The sequence below is a fragment of the Lepidochelys olivacea genome (assembly GCF_965140295.1).
Source record: "Lepidochelys olivacea isolate rLepOli2 genome assembly, chromosome: 9".
Taxonomy (NCBI): Eukaryota; Metazoa; Chordata; order Testudines; family Cheloniidae; genus Lepidochelys; species Lepidochelys olivacea.
This window is the reverse complement of record NC_140419.1, coordinates 56,163,271-56,186,196: the sequence shown is the minus strand read 5'-3', so window position 1 is coordinate 56,186,196 and position 22,926 is coordinate 56,163,271. Positions and strand designations below refer to the sequence as shown.

Genomic DNA, 22,926 nt, shown 5'->3' with positions numbered 1-22,926 from the left:
AGAGTAATTCCACAGAGCATGGCTTACCCTACACTGACTGGAGCTCAGCTATGCAGCCATGTGGTAGTAGTGTACTTGAGTGTGTCATATACAGAGAACTGTATCTTGTGTCCATTCATCTAGCAATTCAAAGGCAGAGGACTGAAAAGGGTCTATGCGCCATGGGTAGCCCCATCCCCTCTCCTGTTCTGGTGACACTCAGGTGTCAACACCCAGCCTCCACCACCAGCTTATTTCAGCTCTGTCCCAATTGCTCTTTTTCCCATTTGTGCACTGTGAAGCCAATGGATATTGGGTTCCCAGAACAGCTGCTGTGATCAAGGCAGTAAAGGCAAATGTGCGGGGAACCCATTCAGTCTATAGGTTCAGGGCGTGACCATGTGAGGTGAGCTGGCTCAGCTCTGGTCATTAACCACCTTCTCGGCCTTTGACAAGATGTTCGACAGAGCAGAGATCTGTTCTTTGTCCTGGATGTGATAAACCTGGAACTGAACAAAAGGGAAAGAGGAGGAGTTAGATGGGAGGCCCACTCTGATCAGAAAATGCTGCCGATCAGAGGCATTTCTCAGCCCCAGAGAGCTGCGTGTGGCTCTAGCACTCTAGCACCATGCTGACCTATTTGGATATTTCTGAGGAATCCTACCTCTAGCCACATGACAGTGTGGGTATGGCAAGGAGCTTCAGCAATGCCCAGCTGGTGGAAGTTTCTCTGAGGATCACAGTCAGCTAACACAGATTAGAGCATCTCCTAACCCACTCTATCTTGCACCCAGGGCAGAGAATCAGGGAACTGTAACCAGCTTTCATAGAATCATAGAATATCAGGATTGGAAGGGACCTCAGGAGGTCATCTAGTCCAACCCCCTGCTCAAAGCAGAACCAATCCCCAATTAAATCATCCCAGCCAGGGCTTTGTCAAGCCTGACCTTAAAAACTTCTAAGGAAGGAGATTCCACCACCTCCCTAGGTGATGCATTCCAGTGCTTCACCATCCTTCTAGTGAAAAAGTTTTTCCCAATATCCAACCCAAACCTCCCCCACTGCAACTTGAGACCATTACTCCTTGTTCTGTCATCTGCTATCACCGAGAACAGTCTAGATCCATCCTCTTTGAAACCCCCTTTCAGGTAGTTGAAGGATGCTATCAAATCCCCCCTCATTCTTCTCTTCTGCAAACTAAACAATCCCAGTTCCCTCAGCCCAGTTTCTTCTCTTCCTGTCAGCCTTCCCTCCCCTGCTGGGTTCAGTTTACACTACAGACACCTGAGAATCCGGGCCTCCAACTGTTCCAGCACTCTGATGGGATCCTGGCCCATGATTCTGAATTACCTTACTAAGCAGCACATCAAAGTAGGCTGGGTCCTAGTAGGCTCCGTCCTCATCTGGGAGCTGCAGCGAGGTCTTGATACCATTGTCTAGCCACGGGTGATTGTTCTGCCTTGCTTGGGTGAAATGGCACTTGAGGAAGTGCTCTGGTGAGCTGGCAAACCCCTCGACTCTGTGGTACAAAGCACTCAGGTCTAGATCCTCTCCTTGGAAAAGATTTTCTTCTGGATATAGGAAGTGGGGGAGATTTTTGGTTGCTAAGCAACAAAGCAGGATCACCAGGAGCCTATAGACTGATCCTTCCAGGTCCTCCCAGTCCTCAGGGGAAGGGAACATCAGTGGCCCACAGCAGCACCATCTAGAGGAAACCAAAAGGATTTACTCAGAGAGGGAGAATACAGAACATGTAAACTATCATGGGTTATACAGCTATGGCTGGGATGTTCAAAGCTGCCAAAGGAATTTAGGCACCACTAACATTAATGGGAATTGGGCATCCAAATCCCTCAGTAATGTTGAAACCTCTACCCATTATTTATGTTTGTAATTGTGGTATCTAAATGCTTAATGTGGACATTTAAAAGTGGACAGACTTTAATTTGCATCCCATTGACTTGACGGGGGCTGTTCTGTCTCCCAGAGCTGCGGACTCCAGCAGACATCAGCACATCAGGGACACTCGGTTCATATTCTGAAGATTTTCTTCATATTAATAAGTGTCTTAATTTTTGTCTAATGAAAGCTTGATTCAAATTATTCAGCAACTTGAAAATAATCTGCATTTCTGTGGCAATTTACATGGAGGCATCATCACATTGAAACTATCAGCAAGGCCAGGGCACAATTCCATACCAGCCATCACTGGCATGTTACTCTTCTACTAACACACTTGTGTCTGTAATTAGCATAGCACAGGCCTACTGCCACGCCGGGATACTGAGAAATGGAGCACTGGTCACAATGGCTAGTACCTTCTAATACCATGCTAAAACATGAAGTATACGCAAGTCATAAAGGTTAGCACTGCGCAAAGTGGGCACTCCAAACTGCTGTGGAGTGTTGTATTAACTGGGTTAAAATCTGAAGGACAAATTCCTCAACACCATCTATGGTTCTGGAGAACAGAACATGTCTCAACCATGAAAGGGAGCATATCCAAGAGCGTGGTGCCTCGTAATACCTTAGCTGAGGTCCCATGAGATGGAGCATCTCCAAATTATTAAAGATGGTACTGCCACTAGCACAACATCCTCAACATCAGGCTGCAATGTTAGCAGCTGGTGCATGCTCAGGTTGTGAAAAACAAATTCAGTGGTGTGACAGGCGTCGGTCGGTCCTCCGAGCCCCTAGGGGCGATGGAGAGCAATGGTCTCCGTGGCAGGCCTCGGCCCCACCTCCCGGGTGTTGGGGAATTAGCGGGAAGGTGTGCCAGCCGGAGTCAGTAGCGCGCCCCTCAGGCAGGGGAGCGCCGGCGAGAGTCAGTAGCACGCCCCTCAGGCAGGGGAGCGCCGGGGTTGGGGAAGGCAGGCCCACCCAACTCCACTGCGTTCCAGCCCAGGGCCCTGACAGTGGTGGGAGGCGAAGGTCCCGCTGCTGGGTCAGCGGGGCAATCTGCACCCGCTGACCAAACACACCCACCCCATGGTGTAGTTGGGCCCCTGGGCTACTTCCTACCTGGTCTCTCTCAGGCGGGTTGCTCCGGTCCCTCCATCTCCTCTGGGTAATCCGCTGCGGGCAGCTCCGGTTCCTTCGGGTATTCCGCTGCGGGCCACCCCCGCTCCCCCTCGGTATTGGACTCACGCTGGCCCGGGCTGCAGTCAGGCCCCTCCAGGTCCTCTGGGTATTCAGCGGCCAGCAGCCCTGGTTGCCACAGGCCTTCCCCCCGGTCAGGCTCCTCCTTGCCCAGGGCTTCGTCTGGGTCAGCAGCGGGATCGCGAGGGAGCAGCCCGCAGCCTGTGTCTGTCTCCCTCCCTGGTGCTCTCCTCACTGGGCAGAGGGCCCCGCCCTTTGTACTTCCTGTCCCACCCCTCCCCTTCCGGGGATTGGCGGAAGCTTGGCCTGGCCCCGCCCACTCAGGCTCAGAGGGTGGCTCTTTACCCTCGGGTTCGGAGGGGAGCCACCCTGGCTCCCTACATACCCCACCCCTCAAATCCAGCTCCCGATCTTCAGAGCTGGCGTCCTCACCTTCTCCGAGGCGGGATAGGAAATCTGCATTGGCATTGTCTCGTCCCGCCCGATGGTGGATCGTGAAGACATAGGGCTGCAGAGCGAGATACCATCGCATCAGCCTGGCATTATTGTCCTTCATCTTACTGAGCCATTTCAGGGGTGCGTGGTCCGTAACCAGTATAAAGGGGGCCCCGAGGAGGTAGTAGCGGAGAGCATCGACTGCCCACTTAACGGCTAGGGCCTCTTTCTCCACAACGGAGTAGTTCCATTCTCTGGGGAACAGCTTCCGACTGAGGTAAACAATCGGGTGTTCCTCCCCGTCCACCTCCTGCGAGAGGACCGCCTCCAAGCCCAACGCCTGAGGCATCTCTCTGTACAATAAAGTCACGATGAAAGTCGGGGCTGAAGAGTATTGGATCGCTACACAGCCGTTCTTTGATGGTTCGAAAGGCCGTCTCATACTCGTTGGACCAATGCACCCGGCGGGGACTGTCCTTGGTCAAGAGATCCATTAGCGGGGCCGTAATGCTTGCGAAGTGGGGTACAAACCGCCGGTAATAACCAGCTAAGCCCAAAAATTGACGTACTTGCCTCTTCGTGGTCGGCACCAGACATTCCTGGAGTGCTTGGACCTTCCTGACGAGGGGGCGGACCTGTCCCCGGCCCAAGGTGTACCCCAGGTAAGTGGTTTACTCCCACCCGATTCGGCATTTTTTTGGGTTGGCCGTCAGCCCGGCGGTGCGGAGGTCCCGGAGGACTGCCGCTACTTGGTTAAGATGCTCCTCCCAGTTATTGCCATAGATGACCACATCGTCCAGGTAGGCCGCCGCGTATTTCGTGTGTGGTTGCAATACCCGGTCCATCAAACGCTGGAAGGTTGCCGGGGCCCCATGTAGGCCGAAAGGCATCCGGGTGAAATGGTATAACCCTGAAGGGGTGGCAAACACGGTCTTCTCCTTGGACCTGGGATCCAAGGGGATCTGCCAGTACCCTTTGGTGAGATCTAAAGTGGTGATATAACAGGCCTCCCTGAGCCGGTCGAGGAGCTCGTCGATGCGGGGCATCGGATAGGCGTCAAATTTTGAGATGGTGTTGACCCTCCGGAAGTCAATGCAAAACCGCCGGCTCCCATCGGGCTTCGGTACAAGGACAACGGGGCTCCGCCACTCGCTCTGGGAGGGCTCAATAACACCCAGCTCCAACATCGCCTGGACTTCCTCCTCTACGGCCTTCCGCATTCGCCTCGGCAATGGCCAGGTTGTCTCTCGGACCACCACCCCGGGTTCCATCTGGATCACATGGTAGGTGAGCGTAGTCTGCCCAGGTTTCGTGGTGAACGTCTTGGGGAACGCCCTCACTAAGCAGAGTGCCTGGTCTTGCTGCTCAACGGTGAGTGTCTCTGCTAGCTGGGGTTCACCATTATCCAACTCCTCGGGTGGTTGGGGCCCCAGTTCCGGTTCGGGGGGATATGGGGCCACTATGAGCCCTTCCCAGTCCTGCAAAGGTTTTAAGAGTTCACATGATAAATCTGCTTTTCCTTACAGCGACCAGGTTGCTGAATTTCATAAGTTACCGGCCCTACCTGGCGGAGGACCTCATACGGACCCTGCCAGCGGGCAAAAAGCTTTGATTCCTCCGAGGGAAGCAGGAGGAGTACTCGGTCCCCTGGCCCGAATGATCGAGCCTGGGCGCCCCGATTGTAGTGTTGCTCCTGGGCTCTTTGGGCGGTGTTTAAGTTCTCACTCGCGAACTCGCCCGCCCGCACCAGCCGCCCCTGCAGTTGTAAGACATATTGCAAGAGACCCTGTGTTGCGGATGGGTTGTGTTCCCAAGTCTCCCTCAAGAGGTCCAACACCCCGCGGGGTCGCCGCCCATAGAGGAGCTCGAACGGGGAGAACTTCTTGGACGCCTGTGGGACTTCTCGAATCGCCAGTAGTAAAGGAGGGAGCCGCTGGTCCCACTGGCAGAGATCCTGGGTGGGGAAACGCCGCAACATCCCCTTCAGGGTCCAGTTGAACCGCTCGACCAATCCGTCAGTCTGGGGATGGTAGACCGAGGTCTGCAATTTCTTAATCCCCAATAGGGCACATACCTGGCGGAACAGCTTAGATGTGAAGTTGGTCCCTTGATCAGTGAGTATCTCCCGTGGGAGGCCCACCCTTGCGAAGATCTTCACGAGCTCCACAGCGATAGTGCGGGCGGTGATACTTCTTAAGGGGATGGCCTGCGGGAAGCGGGTGGCGTAGTCCATCAGGACGAGGATGTATTGATGGCCCGCCTTGCTTTTTGGGAAAGGCCTGACCAGGTCCATTGCTACCCGCTCAAATGGCACACCTACGACTGGTAACGGAACCAGGGGGGCATTCCGTACCCCGGCTGGGGTTGCATGTTGGCAGTCCGGGCACGATGCACAGTACTCCTTCACCTCACGGTGGACGCCGGGCCAGAAGAACCTGGCCAGGACCCTGGCCACAGTTTTTTCCTGCCCTAAATGGCTGGCAGCCAGGATGTCATGTGCAAGCTTCAGGACAGCCCGACGATGGATGCGGGGGACCACGAGTTGGGTCCGGACCTCTTGGGTCTGGGGGTCTCGGTCAAGGTGGTAGAGTCGCTAGTGGTTGAGTTCAAACCTGGGCCACTGGGTGGTGCGCTGCGCCTCCACGACCTCACCATCCACCCGGGCCAGCTGCTCGTAGGCAAACCAGAGCGTAGGATCCTCCCTTTGATCTCGGCTAAAGTCCACCAGGTCAGGAGGGGGACCCACCATTTCCAGGGCCTCCTGCCCAGGGGTGGGTCCTGGTTCCGCTCCAGGGTCGGAGCTCAAGTCAGATCCTGTCCTCTTCTCAGGTGGGGCTCCCTCGAACGCCTCTTTGGTGGGTAGAGATTGGAGCACCTCGACGAAGTCTGGCCAGTCCCGGCCCAGGATCACTGGATAGGCGAGGGATGACGCCACTGCCACATTCATTAACTGCGTTACTCCATGCACCGTAATGGGGACCCGCACCGTGGGGTACGATTTTACATCTCCGTGGATGCACTGAATCCATACTTCCCCGATGGTCTGCTGGGGGTCCGAGAAGAGTGCCTGGCGGACAAGGGTCTGCCCACAGCCCGAATTGACTAGACCCACCACGGGGACCCCGGCGACTTTCATGGGAGCTGTCAGTTTGGCCACGGAGGGCAGACGGGCCCGTCGCTCCCCGGCGCATACCAGGCCAAAGTTGCAGTCCATTGCTGGACAGCCCCGTTGCAGATGCCCATACTCACCACATCGGAAACAAGTCCTACCTCTGGGCGCGCCGGCCATGTGTGGGCACCAGTGGGGCTGCAGAGTGGGCTGGAGCCTGGTGGTCGGGTTAAGCGTCCAGGGCCGGAGAGTGGTGTTGACTCGGGCCATCGGGAAAACTCGGTAGCGTGCCCCTCAGGCAGGGGAGCGCCGGCGAGAGTCAATAATGCCCCCCTTGGGCAGGGGAGCGCCAGCGAGACTCAGTAGCGCGCCCCTCGGGCAGGGGAGCGCCAGCGAGAGTCAGTAGCATGCCCCTCGGGCAGGGGCTGAGCCCAAAATATATGTAACCCCCATCTATAGAGTCTTGGCTGTTTAGCTCATCTCATGCTCTTAACTCTGGAGGCCCCTGGTTCCATTCCCCATGTATCAAGCATCACTAGAGCGGAACATTTGTCACATTATTTTTTATCAAAAATCCCAGAGCAGTCACAGTAACTGTAGTAAAAGGCATGGGTTGCTACACTTCCAGTGCCTGCTCCCTGATTTTTTTAAAAAGAAAACTCTCCTCACTGCCCCACCAATGGGGCCCTGACCACCACTGAAGCACCCTCTCCCCCTGGTACTGCAACCCTAATCCTGGCCCGCTATGGAGGAGAGTCCCTGGGGGGATGGAGGCTGGAGAGTAAGCCTGCCCTGCACTCCCCCAGCACTGAGCCTGCCCTGCACTCCCCCAGCAGTGGCAGCTCCTGCAGTTCCTGTGTTCCATGTGGCTGGGCATGGTTCCACGTTCCAGGTGTTGTGACCTGGTGTGTGGGGTCACAGTGCTGCTCAGGTTCCCCCTCCCCTCCGTGCAATCATTATGGAGGGTCAGGTGGGCAAAAGCTGAGCAGCGCTGCAACCAGATGCACCAGGTTGCAACACCTGGAGCGGCTGCAGGAACCGCTGTTGTGGGGTGAGTCATAGACATGGAGAAAAGTCACAGACAAACACAAAAATCACACTCTTTGTGAGAGTTTCCCACCCATGACAAATGTGCAGCCCTAGCCATCACACATGGAGCACAGGGAATAGAACACAAGATCTTCAGGGCTGGAAACACACGCTCCTGTCACATGAGCGGAACAAGAATCACTATTAGCTTTAGTAGTATTAAGGCTTATGTACCTTCTCTGGCTCATGGGAACAAGAGCGTGACTATTCTGATACACCTGACCAGGCCTGGCATTCTGTTCAGCATAAGACAATGGTACAAATACACACCTAGCTATATTATTCCCATCTTGTTGGGTTCGTATGCCAAGGTTAATTGAATGTTTCTTTCAGTAAAGATGTGTAAGGTGCACAATTCTCATAGGGTCAAAGTGACTCAGATCAGAATACGGTGCCATACACCAGAATACGGGCTATTCACAGTCACAAGTACAGTGTCCCAAGCTGGTCTCTCAGGAAAACATATCTCTAAGTGATTAAATGTGAGCCCTCATTTCCTGCCCTCTTCTTTCCAGACCTCACTGTTGACCTGGTCCAGTAGGCGAAGGCTGTCCAGATGGTGGCCCTTCAGTGTGCCTGCAATATGGAGCAGTTTTATGACAGGGAAATTGGTGGAGTACCTGGTGAGAGAACTGTATAGGCTGCACCTGAACTGCTCATTGTCTTTCCAGGGCTTTTCTAGAGCTGGTATGGATTGAATCAACATTAATATGAGCAGGTTTGCCCTTTCTCCTGGATCCTCCCAAGCAAGGGGAAGATCATAGAATCATAGAATATCAGGGTTGGAAGGGACCCCTGAAGGTCATCTAGTCCAACCCCCTGCTCAAAGCAGGACCAATTCCCAGTTAAATCATCCCAGCCAGGGCTTTGTCAAGCCTGACCTTAAAAACCTCTAAGGAAGGAGATTCTACCACCTCCCTAGGTAACGCATTCCAGTGTTTCACCACCCTCTTAGTGAAAAAGTTTTTCCTAATATCCAATCTAAACCTCCCCCACTGCAACTTGAGACCATTACTCCTCGTTCTGTCATCTGCTACCATTGAGAACAGTCTAGAGCCATCCTCTTCGGAACCCCCTTTCAGGTAGTTGAAAGCAGCTATCAAATCCCCCATCATTCTTCTCTTCTGCAGGCTAAACAATCCCAGCTCCCTCAGCCTCTCCTCATAACTCATGTGTTCCAGTCCCCTAATCATTTTTGTTGCCCTTCGCTGGACTCTTTCCAATTTATCCACATCCTTCTTGAAGTGTGGGGCCCAAAACTGGACACAGTACTCCAGATGAGGCCTCACCAATGTCGAATAGAGGGGAACGATCACGTCCCTCGATCTGTACGCTATGCCCCTACTTATACATCCCAAAATGCCATTGGCCTTCTTGGCAACAAGGGCACACTGCTGACTCATATCCAGCTTCTCGTCCACTGTCACCCCTAGGTCCTTTTCCGCAGAACTGCTGCCTAGCCATTCGGTCCCTAGTCTGTAGCTGTGCATTGGGTTCTTCCGTCCTAAGTGCAGGACCCTGCACTTATCCTTATTGAACCTCATCAGATTCCTTTTGGCCCAATCTTCCAATTGGTCTAGGTCCTTCTGTATCCTATCCCTCCCCTCCAGCGTATCTACCACTCCTCCCAGTTTAGTATCATCCACAAATTTGCTGAGAGTGCAATCCACACCATCCTCCAGATCATTTATGAAGATATTGAATAAAACTGGCCCCAGGACCGACCCTTGGGGCACTCCACTTGATACCGGCTGCCAACTAGACATGGAGCCATTGATCACTACCCATGGAGCCCGACAATCTAGCCAGCTTTCTACCCACCTTATAGTGCATTCATCCAGCCCATACTTCCTTAACTTGCTGACAAGAATACTATGGGAGACCGTGTCAAAAGCTTTGCTAAAGTCAAGAAACAATACATCCACTGCTTTCCCTTCATCCACAGAACCAGTAATCTCATCATAAAAGGCGATTAGATTAGTCAGGCATGACCTTCCCTTGGTGAATCCATGCTGGCTGTTCCTGATCACTTTCCTCTCATGCAAGTGCTTCAGGATTGATTCTTTGAGGACCTGCTCCATGATTTTTCCAGGGACTGAGGTGAGGCTGACTGGCCTGTAGTTCCCAGGATCTTCCTTCTTCCCTTTTTTAAAGATTGGCACTACATTAGCCTTTTTCCAGTCATCCGAGATTTCCCCGGTTCGCCACGAGTTTTCAAAGATAATGGCCAGTGGCTCTGCAATCACAGCCGCCAATTCCTTCAGCACTCTCGGATGCAACTCATCCGTGGACTTGTGCACGTCCAGCTTTTCTAAATAGTCCCTAACCACCTCTATCTCCACAGAGGGCTGGCCATCTCTTCCCCATTTTGTGATGCCCAGCGCAGCAGTCTGGGAGCTGACCTTGTTAGTGAAAACAGAGGCAAAAAAAGCATTGAGTACATTAGCTTTTTCCACATCCTCTGTCACTAGGTTGCCTCCCTCATTCAGTAAGGGGCCCACACATTCTTTGGCTTTCTTCTTGTTGCCAACATACCTGAAGAAACCCTTCTTGTTACTCTTAACATCTCTGGCTAGCTGCAGCTCCAGGTGCGATTTGGCCCTCCTGATAACATTCCTACATGCCCGAGCAATATTTTTATACTCTTCCCTGGTCATATGTCCAACCTTCCACTTCTTGTAAGCTTCTTTTTTATGTTTAAGATCCGCTAGGATTTCACCATTAAGCCAAGCTGGTCGCCTGCCATATTTACTATTCTTTCGACTCATCGGGATGGTTTGTCCCTGTAACCTCAACAGGGATTCCTTGAAATACAGCCAGCTCTCCTGGACTCCTTTCCCTTTCAAGTTAGTCCCCCAGGGGATCCTGGCCATCCGTTCCCTGAGGGAGTCGAAGTCTGCTTTCCTGAAGTCCAGGGTCCGTATCCTGCTGCTTACCTTTCTTCCCTGCGTCAGGATCCTGAACTCAACCAACTCATGGTCACTGCCTCCCAGATTCCCATCCACTTTTGCTTCCCCCACTAATTCTACCCGGTTTGTGAGCAGCAGGTCAAGAAAAGCGCCCCCCCAGTTGGCTCCTCTAGCACTTGCGCCAGGAAATTGTCCCCTATGCTTTCCAAAAACTTCCTGGATTGTCCATGCACCGCTGTATTGCTCTCCCAGCAGATATCAGGAAAATTAAAGTCACCCATGAGAATCAGGGCATGCGATCTAGTAGCTTCCGTGAGCTGCCGGAAGAAAGCCTCATCCACCTCATCCCCCTGGTCCGGTGGTCTATAGCAGACTCCCACCACTACATCACTCTTGTTGCACACACTTCTAAACTTAATCCAGAGACACTCAGGTTTTTCTGCAGTTTCGTACCGGAGCTCTGATGCCAGGGAGCAGTGGAGGCCAAGGAAGTCTATAGCATCATGGTACCCTCTATTAAGGTTCCTCCTCAGATCAGGTCACTATGTAAATTCTTGTGCTCATCCCTGCACTTGGTTATATCTTGGTGTCCCTAAAATAGATTTTGGAGGGCATCTTTCTGAAATACTGCCAGCATAAAAAAGTGCCGTCCTTTCAGAAGCAGGCCATCAGCTCTGTGAACATCACTTTGGTCCTGCTAATATGGTAGTAGGCCTGTTGGAAGATGTCTTCTTTAGTAGAGGTGAGTCAATTTCTGGCAAGTTTCAGGCTTTAGTTGTTCATCTCTAATTTGCTGAAGTCAGCCGGCTGATGCTGGAATTGCTGCCAGAACAAGTTCAATGTAGACTTAAACCAAAGTGGCTTGACCTGAAGGAATTTGAAAACTGAGTGCTGCAACAAAAATTCAGCAGCAATAAAACTTCAATGTTCAGTACAGAACTAAAGCACTGCCTGAACTGAGCCCAGGGAAAAAATTGTAGATAAAAGCTCCTCGCTTTTGGAACTGTTCAAAACTCAGCAGGAACTCCCAGATCCTCCCAAGCAGAGACTCCAAAAGGACTTCTCCAGAGCAATTGGGTTCATTCTCAGTATTCCCCAGCACGACAAAGAGAGGCTCTAGAATCTGCAGGTACTCTGTCAGGAACTGAGCCGTTTCCACAGGGAACACTACATGAGAACTCAGCCAAAGTGAAAACAAGGTTTGTAAGGCTGATGAGAATCCCTCAAAGATGTGATCTATAGAATAATGTTCAGGACTACTTAAATGGAATGGATAAAGGGACATAGCTGTGTAAATAGTATTAAGGAATTTAAGTTTATTTTGGATTGTGGTGTGAGTACACACATTGGTTTCAGAGGAGCAGCCATGTTAGTCTGTATCCGCTAAAAGAAAAGGAGTACTTGTGGTACCTTAGAGACTAACAATTTTTTTTTTAATTTATTTGAGCATAAGCTTTTGTGAGCTACAACTCACTTCATCGGATGCACTTCATCCAATGAAGTGAGCTGTAGCTCACGAAAGCTTATGCTCAGATAAATTTGTTAGTCTCTAAGGTGCCACAAGTACTCCTTTTCTTTTTACACATTGGTTTATAGGTTAAATTTTAATCATGTATCATAAAGGGAGATGTGGAGTGGTTATAGAGTTCCTGGTCCTCCACAGTTTACCAGAGAGGACCAGGATGGTTGCAGCAGGAAGCTTAATAAACATGAGTTCTTCCTGGTTCAGGGAGGTCTCCAGTTGCCGTTTAAAGCATGTCTCTTTGTGTTTCTCCTCACACTGCAGAGCCCATCCAGACCTGGGAGGCCCAGCCTTGCCCAGTGCTTCATTTGTAAAGAGGTGCCGGAGCTCAAGCAAAACAAAACGGCATCCTCCACACAGTGTGACCTCTCATACACTGTACTTGCAAGGTCACGCCTTACAGGCAAGTGTAGAATTGCATGCCTTACTAAAGGACACTGACAGAAGAGCTGCCAAGGCTGCACCCTGGCATGAAAAGAGGTGCTGGGGCTGAGCCCTGGCAAGCCCCAGCTCAAATTAAATTCTGGCCATGACAAAACTCTAGCCAGAGGATGATCCCACTGTGATGGGTTCGGTCACAGAGATCCCCTTGGGACTGTCACCTGGTGAGGTGAAGTAACTCCTGAGCCCGTTTTCCCTGTCAGCTTGGGACTCCAGAACACTGCCTTGTTGAGACAGACACAATAGCTTGCTGCAGCACAGACCCAGGTCTAGTCCATGCCCACAAAGCTGCAGACTTTAACTAAAAAATGCTCAGCAGGTTTCCTGCCTCCAGCACCCAGACACCCAGCTCCCAATGGGATCCAAACCCCAAATAAATCTGTTTTACTCTGTATAAAGCTTATATAGGGTAAACTCATAAATTGTCCGCCCTCTATAACACGGATAGAGAGATATGCACAGCTGTTTGCTCCCCCAGCTATTAATCACTTACTCTGCATTTACTAATAAACAAAAGTGATTTTATTAAGTATGAAAAGTGGGATTTAAGTGGTTTCAAGTAATAACAGACAGAACAAAGTAAGTCACAAAGCAAAATAAAACAAAACATACAAGTCTAAGCCTAATACATTAAGAAACTGATTACAGGTAGGTTTCAGAGTAGCAGCCATGTTAGTCTGTATTCGCAAAAAAGAAAAGGAGTACTTGTGGCACCTTAGAGACTAACCAATTTATTTGAGCATAAGTTTTCATGAGCTACAGCTCACTTCATCGGATGCATTCAGTGGAAAATACAGTGGGGAGATTTATATACAAAGAGAACATGAAACAATGGGTGTTACCATACACACTATAACCAGAGTGATCACTGAAGGTGAGCTATTACCAGCAGGAGAGCGGTGGGAGGAAGAGGGGAACCTTTTGCAGTGATAATCAAGGTGGGCCATTTCCAGCAGTTGACAAGAATGTCTGAGGAACAGTGGGGGGTGGGGGTGGGGGATAAACATGAGGAAATAGTTTTACTTCGTGTAATGACCCATCCACTCCTGGACTCTATTCAAGCCGAAGTTAATCGTATCCAGTTTGCAAATTAATTCCAATTCAGCAGTCTCTCGTTGGAGTCTGTTTTTGAAGTTTTTTTGTTGAAGTATTGCCACTTTTAGGCCTGTAATCAAGTGACCAGAGAGATTGAAGTGTTCTCCGACTGGTTTTTGAATGTTATAATTCTTGATGTCTGATTTGTGTCCATTTATCCTTTTATGTAGAGACTGTCCAGTTTGACCAATGTACATGGCAGAGGGGCATTGCTGGCACATAATGTCATATATCACATTGGTAGATGTGCAGTAAACGAGCCTCTGATATTGTGGTTGATGTGATTAGGCCCTATGATGGTGTCCCCTGAATAGATATGTGGACACAGTTGGCAACGGGCTTTGTTGCAAGGATAGGTTCCTGGGTTAGTGGTTCTGTTGTGTGGTGTGTGGTTGCTGGTGAGTATTTGCTTCAGGTTGGGGGGCTGTCTGTAAGCAAGGACTGGCCTGTCTCCCAAGATCTGTGAGAGTGATGGGTCGTTCTTCAGGATAGGCTGTAGATCCTTGATGATGCGTTGGAGAGGTTTTAGTTGGGGGCTGAAGGTGATGGCTAGTGGCATTCTGTTATTTTCTTTGTTGGGCCTGTCCTGTGGTAGGTGACTTCTGGGTACTCTTCTGACTCTGTCAATCTGTTTCTTCACTTCAGCAGGTGGGTATTGTAGCTGTAAGAATGCTTGATAGACATCTTGTAGGTGTTTGTCTCTGTCTGAGGGGTTGGAGCAAATGCGGTTGTATCGTAGAGCTTGGCTGTAGACAATGGAACACGTGGTGTGGTCTGGATGAAAGCTGGAGGCATATAGGTAGGCATAGCGGTCAGTAGGTTTCTGGTATAGGGTGGTGTTTATGTGACCATTGCTTATTAGCACTGTAGTGTCCAGGAAGTGGATCTCTTGTGTGGACTGGTCCAGGCTGAGGTTGATGGTGGGATGGAAATAGTTGAAATCATGGTGGAATTCCTCAAGGGCTTCTTTTCCATGGGTCCAGATGATGAACGCCACTAGCCTCTCTGGGATCCCACCCCTCCTTCTAAATGGAAAAGTACCAGATTTAAGATGGATTCCAGCATCATGTGACATGGTCACATATCCTGTGAGACCCCAGCCTCCATTCTTCCTGGGCTGGCCCACACTTACACAGGAAAGTTTGCAAGTAAACAGAGCCATTTACAGTTCATTGATGTTGAAGAACCCTTAATGGCTTCCACTTAACATGTTTACATTAGTAATACAAGTTTATATCTTATTCTTCTAACTCCAGACATAGAAATAATACATGCAAACAAATAGGATGAACACACTCAGTAGATTATAAGTTTTGTAATGATACCTTACAAGAGACCTTTTGCATAAAGCATATTCCAGTTACATAATATTCACATTTATAAGCATATTTGCATAAAACAAATGGAGTGCAATGTCACACCACCCTCTCAGGGGGAGGCAGTCTGGTGGCTTTGTGACTCCAAACTTCTTGCCTACCCCTCTGTGGAGTCAGAGACCTCACCTCCCAAAAGGGCACTGGGGCTAAGACTGGGCTGGTGGTGGATCTCCAATATCCCAGTCTAAGAGGTGGGTTCCTGTGGTTGGCAGCAGGGGAGACAGAGCAGGATGAGTAGCCCAAAGAGAGACCATCACTGATAGCTCAGTAACAGCATTCCCAGCTGGGAGCAACAGAGCTGGGACAGTAACAGAGCTCCCAGCTGAGGCAACAGAATCTGCCCTGTGCTCCAGGGTGAAGATAGTAGTGATCATGACAACACCATAGAAGAACCCAGGAGTGGCCAGCATGGTATGGCAGTTGAACTCAGCAGTAGATCTTGTGGTTCACCATGTATTACACTGGCCCTGAACTCCATTGCAGGGTCCTCATTTTATTAGGACTTTTCTTCCTAGTGAAAGGCTGAACTTTATTTAGAGTTGATTGAAATTTTTCAAATTTTGAAGATAACATTTTCAAATGTTGATGAAAATTTTCATTGAAACTTCAAATTTGGATGGAAAACAGCAAACAAAATCATCAAAATTTACAGAATCAAGAAGTTCCCTCCATTTTTCACTAGCTCTTTTAAATTCTACAGAACTATACTCCATTGCTTAAGACTGCATCCCCACTGGTAGTCTGTATGGCAGACAAACCCTCTGTCTCTCTCCCGGTAAGGTTTCAGGAAGGGGTTCGGATGGCAGGAGTATAGCTTGGTGTTTACCTCCAGTGATAGTAGCTGCTGGGGACGAAGTCAGCCCCGTGTTACTTTTTGCAGGCTGCCTTCTGCAAAACTTCCTTCTCTGCATCTGTTGTGGAGTTTCAGAGCACTCTGCTTTCTCTGCACCACAGGGATAATGTTGAACCTGATCATTTTCCAGCCACTGGACAGCAGCAGGGACAGCTGCAGACCTTCTTCCTTTAGGCTTTCAGCGCTGAGGTCACCTGGTCAAGGGCAGAAGTTGCTTTTAGAAAACAACAGTCAGAAATCTCCTGATCCTCTCTTCCCTCCCCCACCCTTTCCTCTTTAAGCCTTGTCTGCCTTGGAGACAAGTTCCAGTTCAGCCGAGCAGGACCCTGAGACTGGTAGCTCTTGCCCTGTTCTTTAAAATAGAACTGCTTTTCCTGGATGGATGTTTAGCAGTAGTGCATCATCCAGTCTCCACTGCATACCAGGCAAGACAGTCTGGGAGAGAATGAGAATTCACCTTGTTTCAGCACCTATGGGCAAGGGCAACAGACCATGGCAATGGCTGCTGCTGGAGCGAGATCAATGGATGAAATTAAGAAAAAGTTTTGAAATGAAGAACCTGGCATCTCTGCTCGGATGCATGTGAGTTCATTCTATCCCCCTCTAGCCTATAATAAACTACATAAAGACTTATTAAATATGAAAAGGAAACAAGAAAGTTATTTAAAAGGTTAAAGCGGATAAACAATAGACACACAAATGAGTTACAATCTTCAATTTCAAAAGGTAATAGAAGCTTCTATAACCAACAAGCTCTATACGTCCTTTAGGGCTAATCCAGGCTAAGCAGCTTGGGATCTCTTGCTTATTCCTAAAAATATCTTGCTCCTCACAAGCAACATAGAAATAATCAGTCCCTTCTTGATAGGGGTTTTATTCTCTTCTTCCCACATGCTTTCAGTTGCAAAGCTCAGCGGATGCGAAGAGTCATCTTCACAGGGAGGATGCACAATAACAAGAAAAGTCTTTTGTCCTCTTGTTGGTGGCACATACGGAAATTCCAGTTGCAACATCCCACAATAGTCTATCTGGTATTGATAGATCGTCCTTTTGGAAAGGGCGTAACACCTTCTGTTGGGATCAACCCTTCGCACTAATTAATGTCGCTCTCCTGTATGGTGATTTACACAGTCACAGCGGCTCACAATACAACCGCTCAAATATAACCTTACACTATGGGATACAGGTGTGATAAGTAAGATTAATGCACATAGCAGCTCACCAGCATTCCATAACTCTAAAGATTAAACACATTCTTAGCATTCTAGCTCCTGTTTTAACCATACTAACAGTCAGGTGAGCCAGACTGATTCCAACTCGGTATATGTCAGTGTTCAAGTGAGGCAAGGGGATCTTCATAGAATCACCACCTCACTAGGTAACCCATTCCAGTGTTTCACCACCCTCCTAGTGAAAAACGTTTTCCTAATATCCAACCTAAACCTCTCTCACTCCAACTTGAGACCATTACTCCTTGTTCTGTCATCTGGTACCACTGAGAACAGCCTAGATCCATCCTCTTTGGAACCCCCTTTCAGGTAGTTGAAAGCAGCTATCAAATCCCCCCTCATTCTTCTCTTCTGCAGACTAAATAATCCCAGTTCCCACAGCCTCTCCTCATAAATCATGTGTTCCAGTCCCCTAATCATTTTTGTTGCCCTCCGCTGGACTCTTTCCAATTTTTCCACATCCTCATTGTAGTGTAGGGCCCAATACTGGACACAGTACTCCGGATGAGGCCTCACCAATGCCGAATAGAGGGGAATTATCACGTCCCTTGATCTGATGGCAATGCCCATACTTATACAGCCCAAATTGCATTGGCCTTCTTGGCAACAAGGGCACACTGTTGACTCATATCCAGCTTCTTGTCCACTGTAACCCCTAGGTCCTTTTCTGCAGAACTGCTGCCTAGCCATTCAGTCCCTAGTCTGTCAGGACTCTGCACGTATCCTTGTTGAACCTCATCAGATCTCTTTTGGCCCAATCCTCTAATTTGTCTAGGGCCCTCTGTATCCTATCCCAACCTTCCAGCATATCTACCACTCCTCCCAGTTTAGTGTCATCTGCAAACTTGCTGAGGATGCAATCCACGCCATCCTCCAGATCATTAAGGAAGATATTGAACAAAACCGGCCCCAGGACCGACCCTTGGGGCACTCCGCTTGATACTGGCTGCCAACTAGACATGGAGCCATTGATCACTACCCGTTGAGCCCGACAATCTAGCCAGCTTTCTACCCACCTTATAGTCCATTCATCCAGCCCATACTTCTTTAACTTACTGTCAAGAATACTGTGGGAGACCGTGTCAAAAGCTTTGCTAAAGTCAAGGAATAACACATCCACTGCTTTCCCCTCATCCACAGAGCCAGTTATCTCATCATAGAAGGCAATTAGATTAGTCAGGCATGACTTGCCCTTGGTGAATCCATGCTGACTGTTCCTGATCACTTTCCTCTCCTATAAGTGCTTTAAAATTGATTCCTTGAGGACCTGCTCCATGACTTTCCAGGGATTGAGGTGAGCTTGGCATGAGGTGGCACCTGACAGAAATATGTGTTGATGGAAACATGGAGAAGGATGCTTAGCTAGACAGACAAGTGGGTGTTTGGTGAGTCAGATGGTCGGACAGACAAACAGTTGTGCGTAGAAGAGTGACTCACTGGCTGGCACCCGCTTGTGGCTGGGCATGGGATAGCAGTCCCTCCTCCTCTAACACCCCTACCGACAGCATCTTTGGCCTTGGAGCAGTCTGCCTCATCATATGACTTGGCCCTCTGACTATGGCACATTCAATCCCTTCAAGGGTAACAGAGTTCCATGAACAACTGTCCAGTGACATTATGCCAGGTCCTCAGCCCCAGCCAGGCTTGCCACCTCTGAGGTACAACTAACTGGGACATCTGAACCATTTCATCCGTGTCTGCTACCTCAACAAAGGGGCAATCCTGGGAAAACCTGGACAGGTGGCAACCCTAGCCCCAACTCTGGGCCCAGTTCTCCTTACACCCCTTTTCCCCAGAGCTTCCAACAGTCCTTACCCCTTGTATCAGGTCAGTTTCCACAGCCCCTTCCTCAGCGGCTGGTAGGGGAACCCTGGCCCTTCCTCTTCTCTAGGGTCCAGTCCTGGGTGCTTGTGGTAAATAGCTATGTTTTAACTGCCTTCCTGGACCACTTCCTGCCTCAGCCTGCCCCTTTCCCCAGCCCCTGCCTGGGCTCCCTCTCTGCAGACTCTTTACCTCTTTCCAGACCCTACGTAGTTCCTTCTGGATCTTGTATCAAGCGATGACCCCCCAGTGTCTTCTCCCTACCTGGAACAAGTGTCCTGCTTAGCTGAGCTTGTAGTAAGCCCTCTTTGAACTGGTCCCACTCACAGTTCTGTTTCACAGAGCAGAGAGGTTAGCACTGCCTCACTAGCCTATGATTAACTTCAATATGGTCACTTCTTTATCATACCACTAGCAGTGATGTTTTTAATCTAGAGAGCAAGACCTGAGACCAGGACAATGTCCACAGTTTAACAGTCATCTGGTCATTGAGAAGCAGGAGAAGCGTGACATAAAAACGTCTGGAGACTGAAGGCAACAGTCAAGTGAAGCTAGACAAGAACAGGGAAGTAGAATATATAGCTGGTTCATAACAAAGCTTTGTAGTCATTGAGATGCACTGGGTAACCTTTTATTAGGGTATCCTTAGTTACAGTGGGGAAACCCCGGCCCCTTTCAAGTCAGTGGAAAACTCCCATTGACTTTACTGGTGTCAAGGAACTTTATTTCAGTGTGGTACTGAATTGTAATCAAATGGCATATCGAGCCCTTTTGACCTGAAAAATCCCAAAGCACTCTAGACTATAGCCACTCCATGGGGCTTTCTCACCCACCACTGAAATGCAACCACCTCTAGAGTGAAACACTGAAGATATCCTGTGCCAATAGCATTACACAACACGAAGAAATTAACCTCTCTAGATGAAACCTAGGGGTTTTGTTTTGTTGTTTATTTTCCCCACTCTGCAGAGTATGTAACTAACTAAGTCAGAGTTTGAACAGACACTGGGATCTAAAGTTGGCAACCTCTTTTTTATGTCTCCATCAATGGGCCACTCTGTCCTCAGTGGACCAAGCAGTGTATCTTGGGATGAGAGGGGAACTGAGTTTCTCTGTCATTGCTCTGTGCTTTACTGGTAGATTCCAGTTCTGACTGAATAGCTTTTCTCTTTCCTGGCATCGATGGGAGTTCGGAATCCAGCCTTTCAGTTTATGTTCATTTTGGGGTAACAACCATCACTTCTATATAGTTTATTGACCCGTTATCGATCTGAAACCTATTAAAGACCTTTCTTGTCATATCACATATCATATGGTCTGAATAACCTGATGTGTCTTTTCCAACTTGTTCCATCTTCTTCCTCTCTCCTTCTCCTCTTCCCATTCCCCGCACCTCTCAGCCTCTGTCTGTGCCTCTCCTTGTTTCCCTTTTTGTCTCTTGCCATCTGCATCTCTGTCCCCTTCCCCCGTTCTGGGCCAGGAGCAAAGAGATAGCAGGCCTCTAGTCAAACCACAGAACCCCTGTGGTCACTCTGCTCCACTGGCCCACACCCCCACAGATGTAGTTGGCATACAGACCTGGCTTAATGAGGAACTGGTGCCTGCAGTGGACAATGGCAATGAAAATTAGCTCTTTCAGGAGCCTAAGGACCTTGCCTGGCAGTATGTGCCCCCTGCACTCAGCGCTGTCCACCACACTGAACACATCCTCTCTGGTCCAATTTTCCCAGCCAGCTCCTTCTTTGGGCACTCCTAGGTCACAGCAGCCTGACATCTGATGGTGCCCATTGGTAACTGTCTCTGACTGGCCCTGTTTACTAGAGCACTCCTGCAGCAGGAGAGTGTGACACAGAAACCACCTTGGGGCTGCCAACTGATGTGCCAAGACTACTTCTACCCCTGCTGCCCCTGCCATCCCAGCTTGGGACTTCAGTGCCCTGTCCAGTTTGAGCCAGACCTGCTAGCCTGCTGCAAACCCAGACCCAGGTCTGAACCACGTCCCCTAACAGCTGTAGGCTTAATTGAAAGCAGCTTAAGAAGTGTTCCTGTCTTTAACACTCAGATGCCCAACTCCCAATGGGGTCCAAACCCCAAATAAATCCGTTTTACCCTGTATAAAGCTTATACAGGGTAAACTCATAAATTGTTCACCGTCTATAACACTGAGAGAGAGATATGCACAGCTGTTTGCCCTCCCAGGTATTAATACATACTCTGGGTTAACTGATAAGTAAAAAGTGATTTTATTAAATACAGAAAGTAGGATTTAAGTGGTTCCAAGTAATAGTAGACAGAACAAAGTTGATTACCAAGCAAAATAAAATAGAACATGCAAGTCTATGTCTAATACAGTAAGACAACTGAATATAGATAAATACCTCACCCTCAGAGGAATTCCAGTAAGCTTCCTTTTACAGACTAGTCTCCTTCTAGTCTGGGTCCAGCAACCATTCACACCTGCTGTAGTTACTGTCCTTTGTTCCAGTTTCTTTCAGGTATCCTTGGGGGTGGAGAGGCTCCCTCTTTAGCTAGCTGAAGACAAAATGGAGGGGTCTGCCAGAGGTTTAAATAGCCATTCTCTTGTGAGTGCAGACCCCCTCCTCTCTTCTATGTAAAGTCCAGCTCCAGGATGGAGTTCTGGAGTCACTTGGGCAAGTCACATGTCCATGCATGATTCAGTTTTTACAGGCAGCAGCCATTGTCCACATGCTACCTTGAACATCTTCATGTAGACCTCTTATGTGGATTGGAGCCTTCCATGATCCATTGTGCATTAAGTGCTTCTTGACTGGGCACTTAACTTGCAAATTCCTTTCTAAAGAAGCTGACCAAATGCCTTACTAATGCTATTTAAAATCAAACAAGTATACAGCTAATATTCATAACTTTGAATACAACAATGACACATGCATACAAATAGGATGAATAGATTCAGTAGATCATAACTGGATTCTTTGATCATGGAACGGTGTTCCAAGAAGGAGGAGTGCTAGGCAGAGACAGGCTCCACCTAACGAAGAGAGGGAAGAGCATCTTCCCAATCAGGCTGGCTAACCTCGTGAGGAGGGCTTTAAACTAGGTTCACCAGGGGAAGGAGACCAAAGCCCTGAGGTAAGTGGGAAAGCAGGATACCGGGAGGAAGCACAGGCAGGAGAACACGAAAAGGGAGGGCTCCTGCCTCATACTAAGAAAGCAGGACAAACAGCAAGTTATCTCAAGTGCCTATACACAAATGCAAGAAGCCTGGGAAACAAGCAGGGAGAACTGGAAGTCCTGGCACAGTCAAGGAATTATGATGTGATTGGAATCACAGAGACTTGGTGGGATAACATGACTGGAGTACTGTGATGGGTGGATATAAACTGTTCAGGAAGGACAGGCAGGGCAGAAAAGGTGGGGGAGTAGCACTGGATGTAAGAGAGCAATATGACTGTTCAGAGCTCTGCAATGAAACTGCAGAAAAACCTGAGTGTCTCTGGATTAAGTTTAGAAGTGTGTGCAACAAAGGTGATGTCATGGTGGGAGTCTGCTATAGAACATCGGATCAGGGGGATGAGGTAGCTTTCTTCCGGCAACTAACGGAAGTTACTAGATCACAGGCCCTGGTTCTCATGGGAGACTTCAATCGCCCTGATATCTGCTGGCAGAGCAATACAGTGGTACACAGACAATCCAGGAAGTTTTTGGAAAGTGTAGAGGACAATTTCCTGGTGCAAGTGCTGGAGGAACCAACTAGGGGCAGAGCTCTTCTTGACCTGCTGCTCACAAACCAGGAAGAATTAGTAGGGGAAGCAAAAGTGGATGGGAACCTGGGAGGCAGTGACCATGAGATGGTGGAGTTCAGGATCCTGACACAGGGAAGAAAGGAGAGCAGCAGAATACCGATCCTGGACTTCAGAAAAGCAGACTTTGACAAGCTCAGGGAACTGATGGGCAGGATCCCCTGGGAGAATAACATGAGGGGGAAAG

General features: G+C 49.2%; 1 protein-coding gene across 1 annotated transcript; it reads right to left on the bottom strand.

Moving 5' to 3' along the window:
- Positions 1–6: 6 nt before the first annotated feature.
- Positions 7–21,685, bottom strand: MAB21L4 (mab-21 like 4; the record flags this gene model as incomplete). The annotated part of the gene is given in 10 exon segments (XM_084639204.1): positions 7–488; positions 1,330–1,362; positions 1,366–1,663; positions 1,665–1,684; positions 8,178–8,201; positions 8,205–8,331; positions 15,881–15,913; positions 15,915–16,101; positions 20,536–20,785; positions 21,671–21,685. Coding segments are annotated over 10 exon segments (1,080 nt in total). The 3' UTR covers positions 7–395.
- Positions 21,686–22,926: the final 1,241 nt, after the last annotated feature.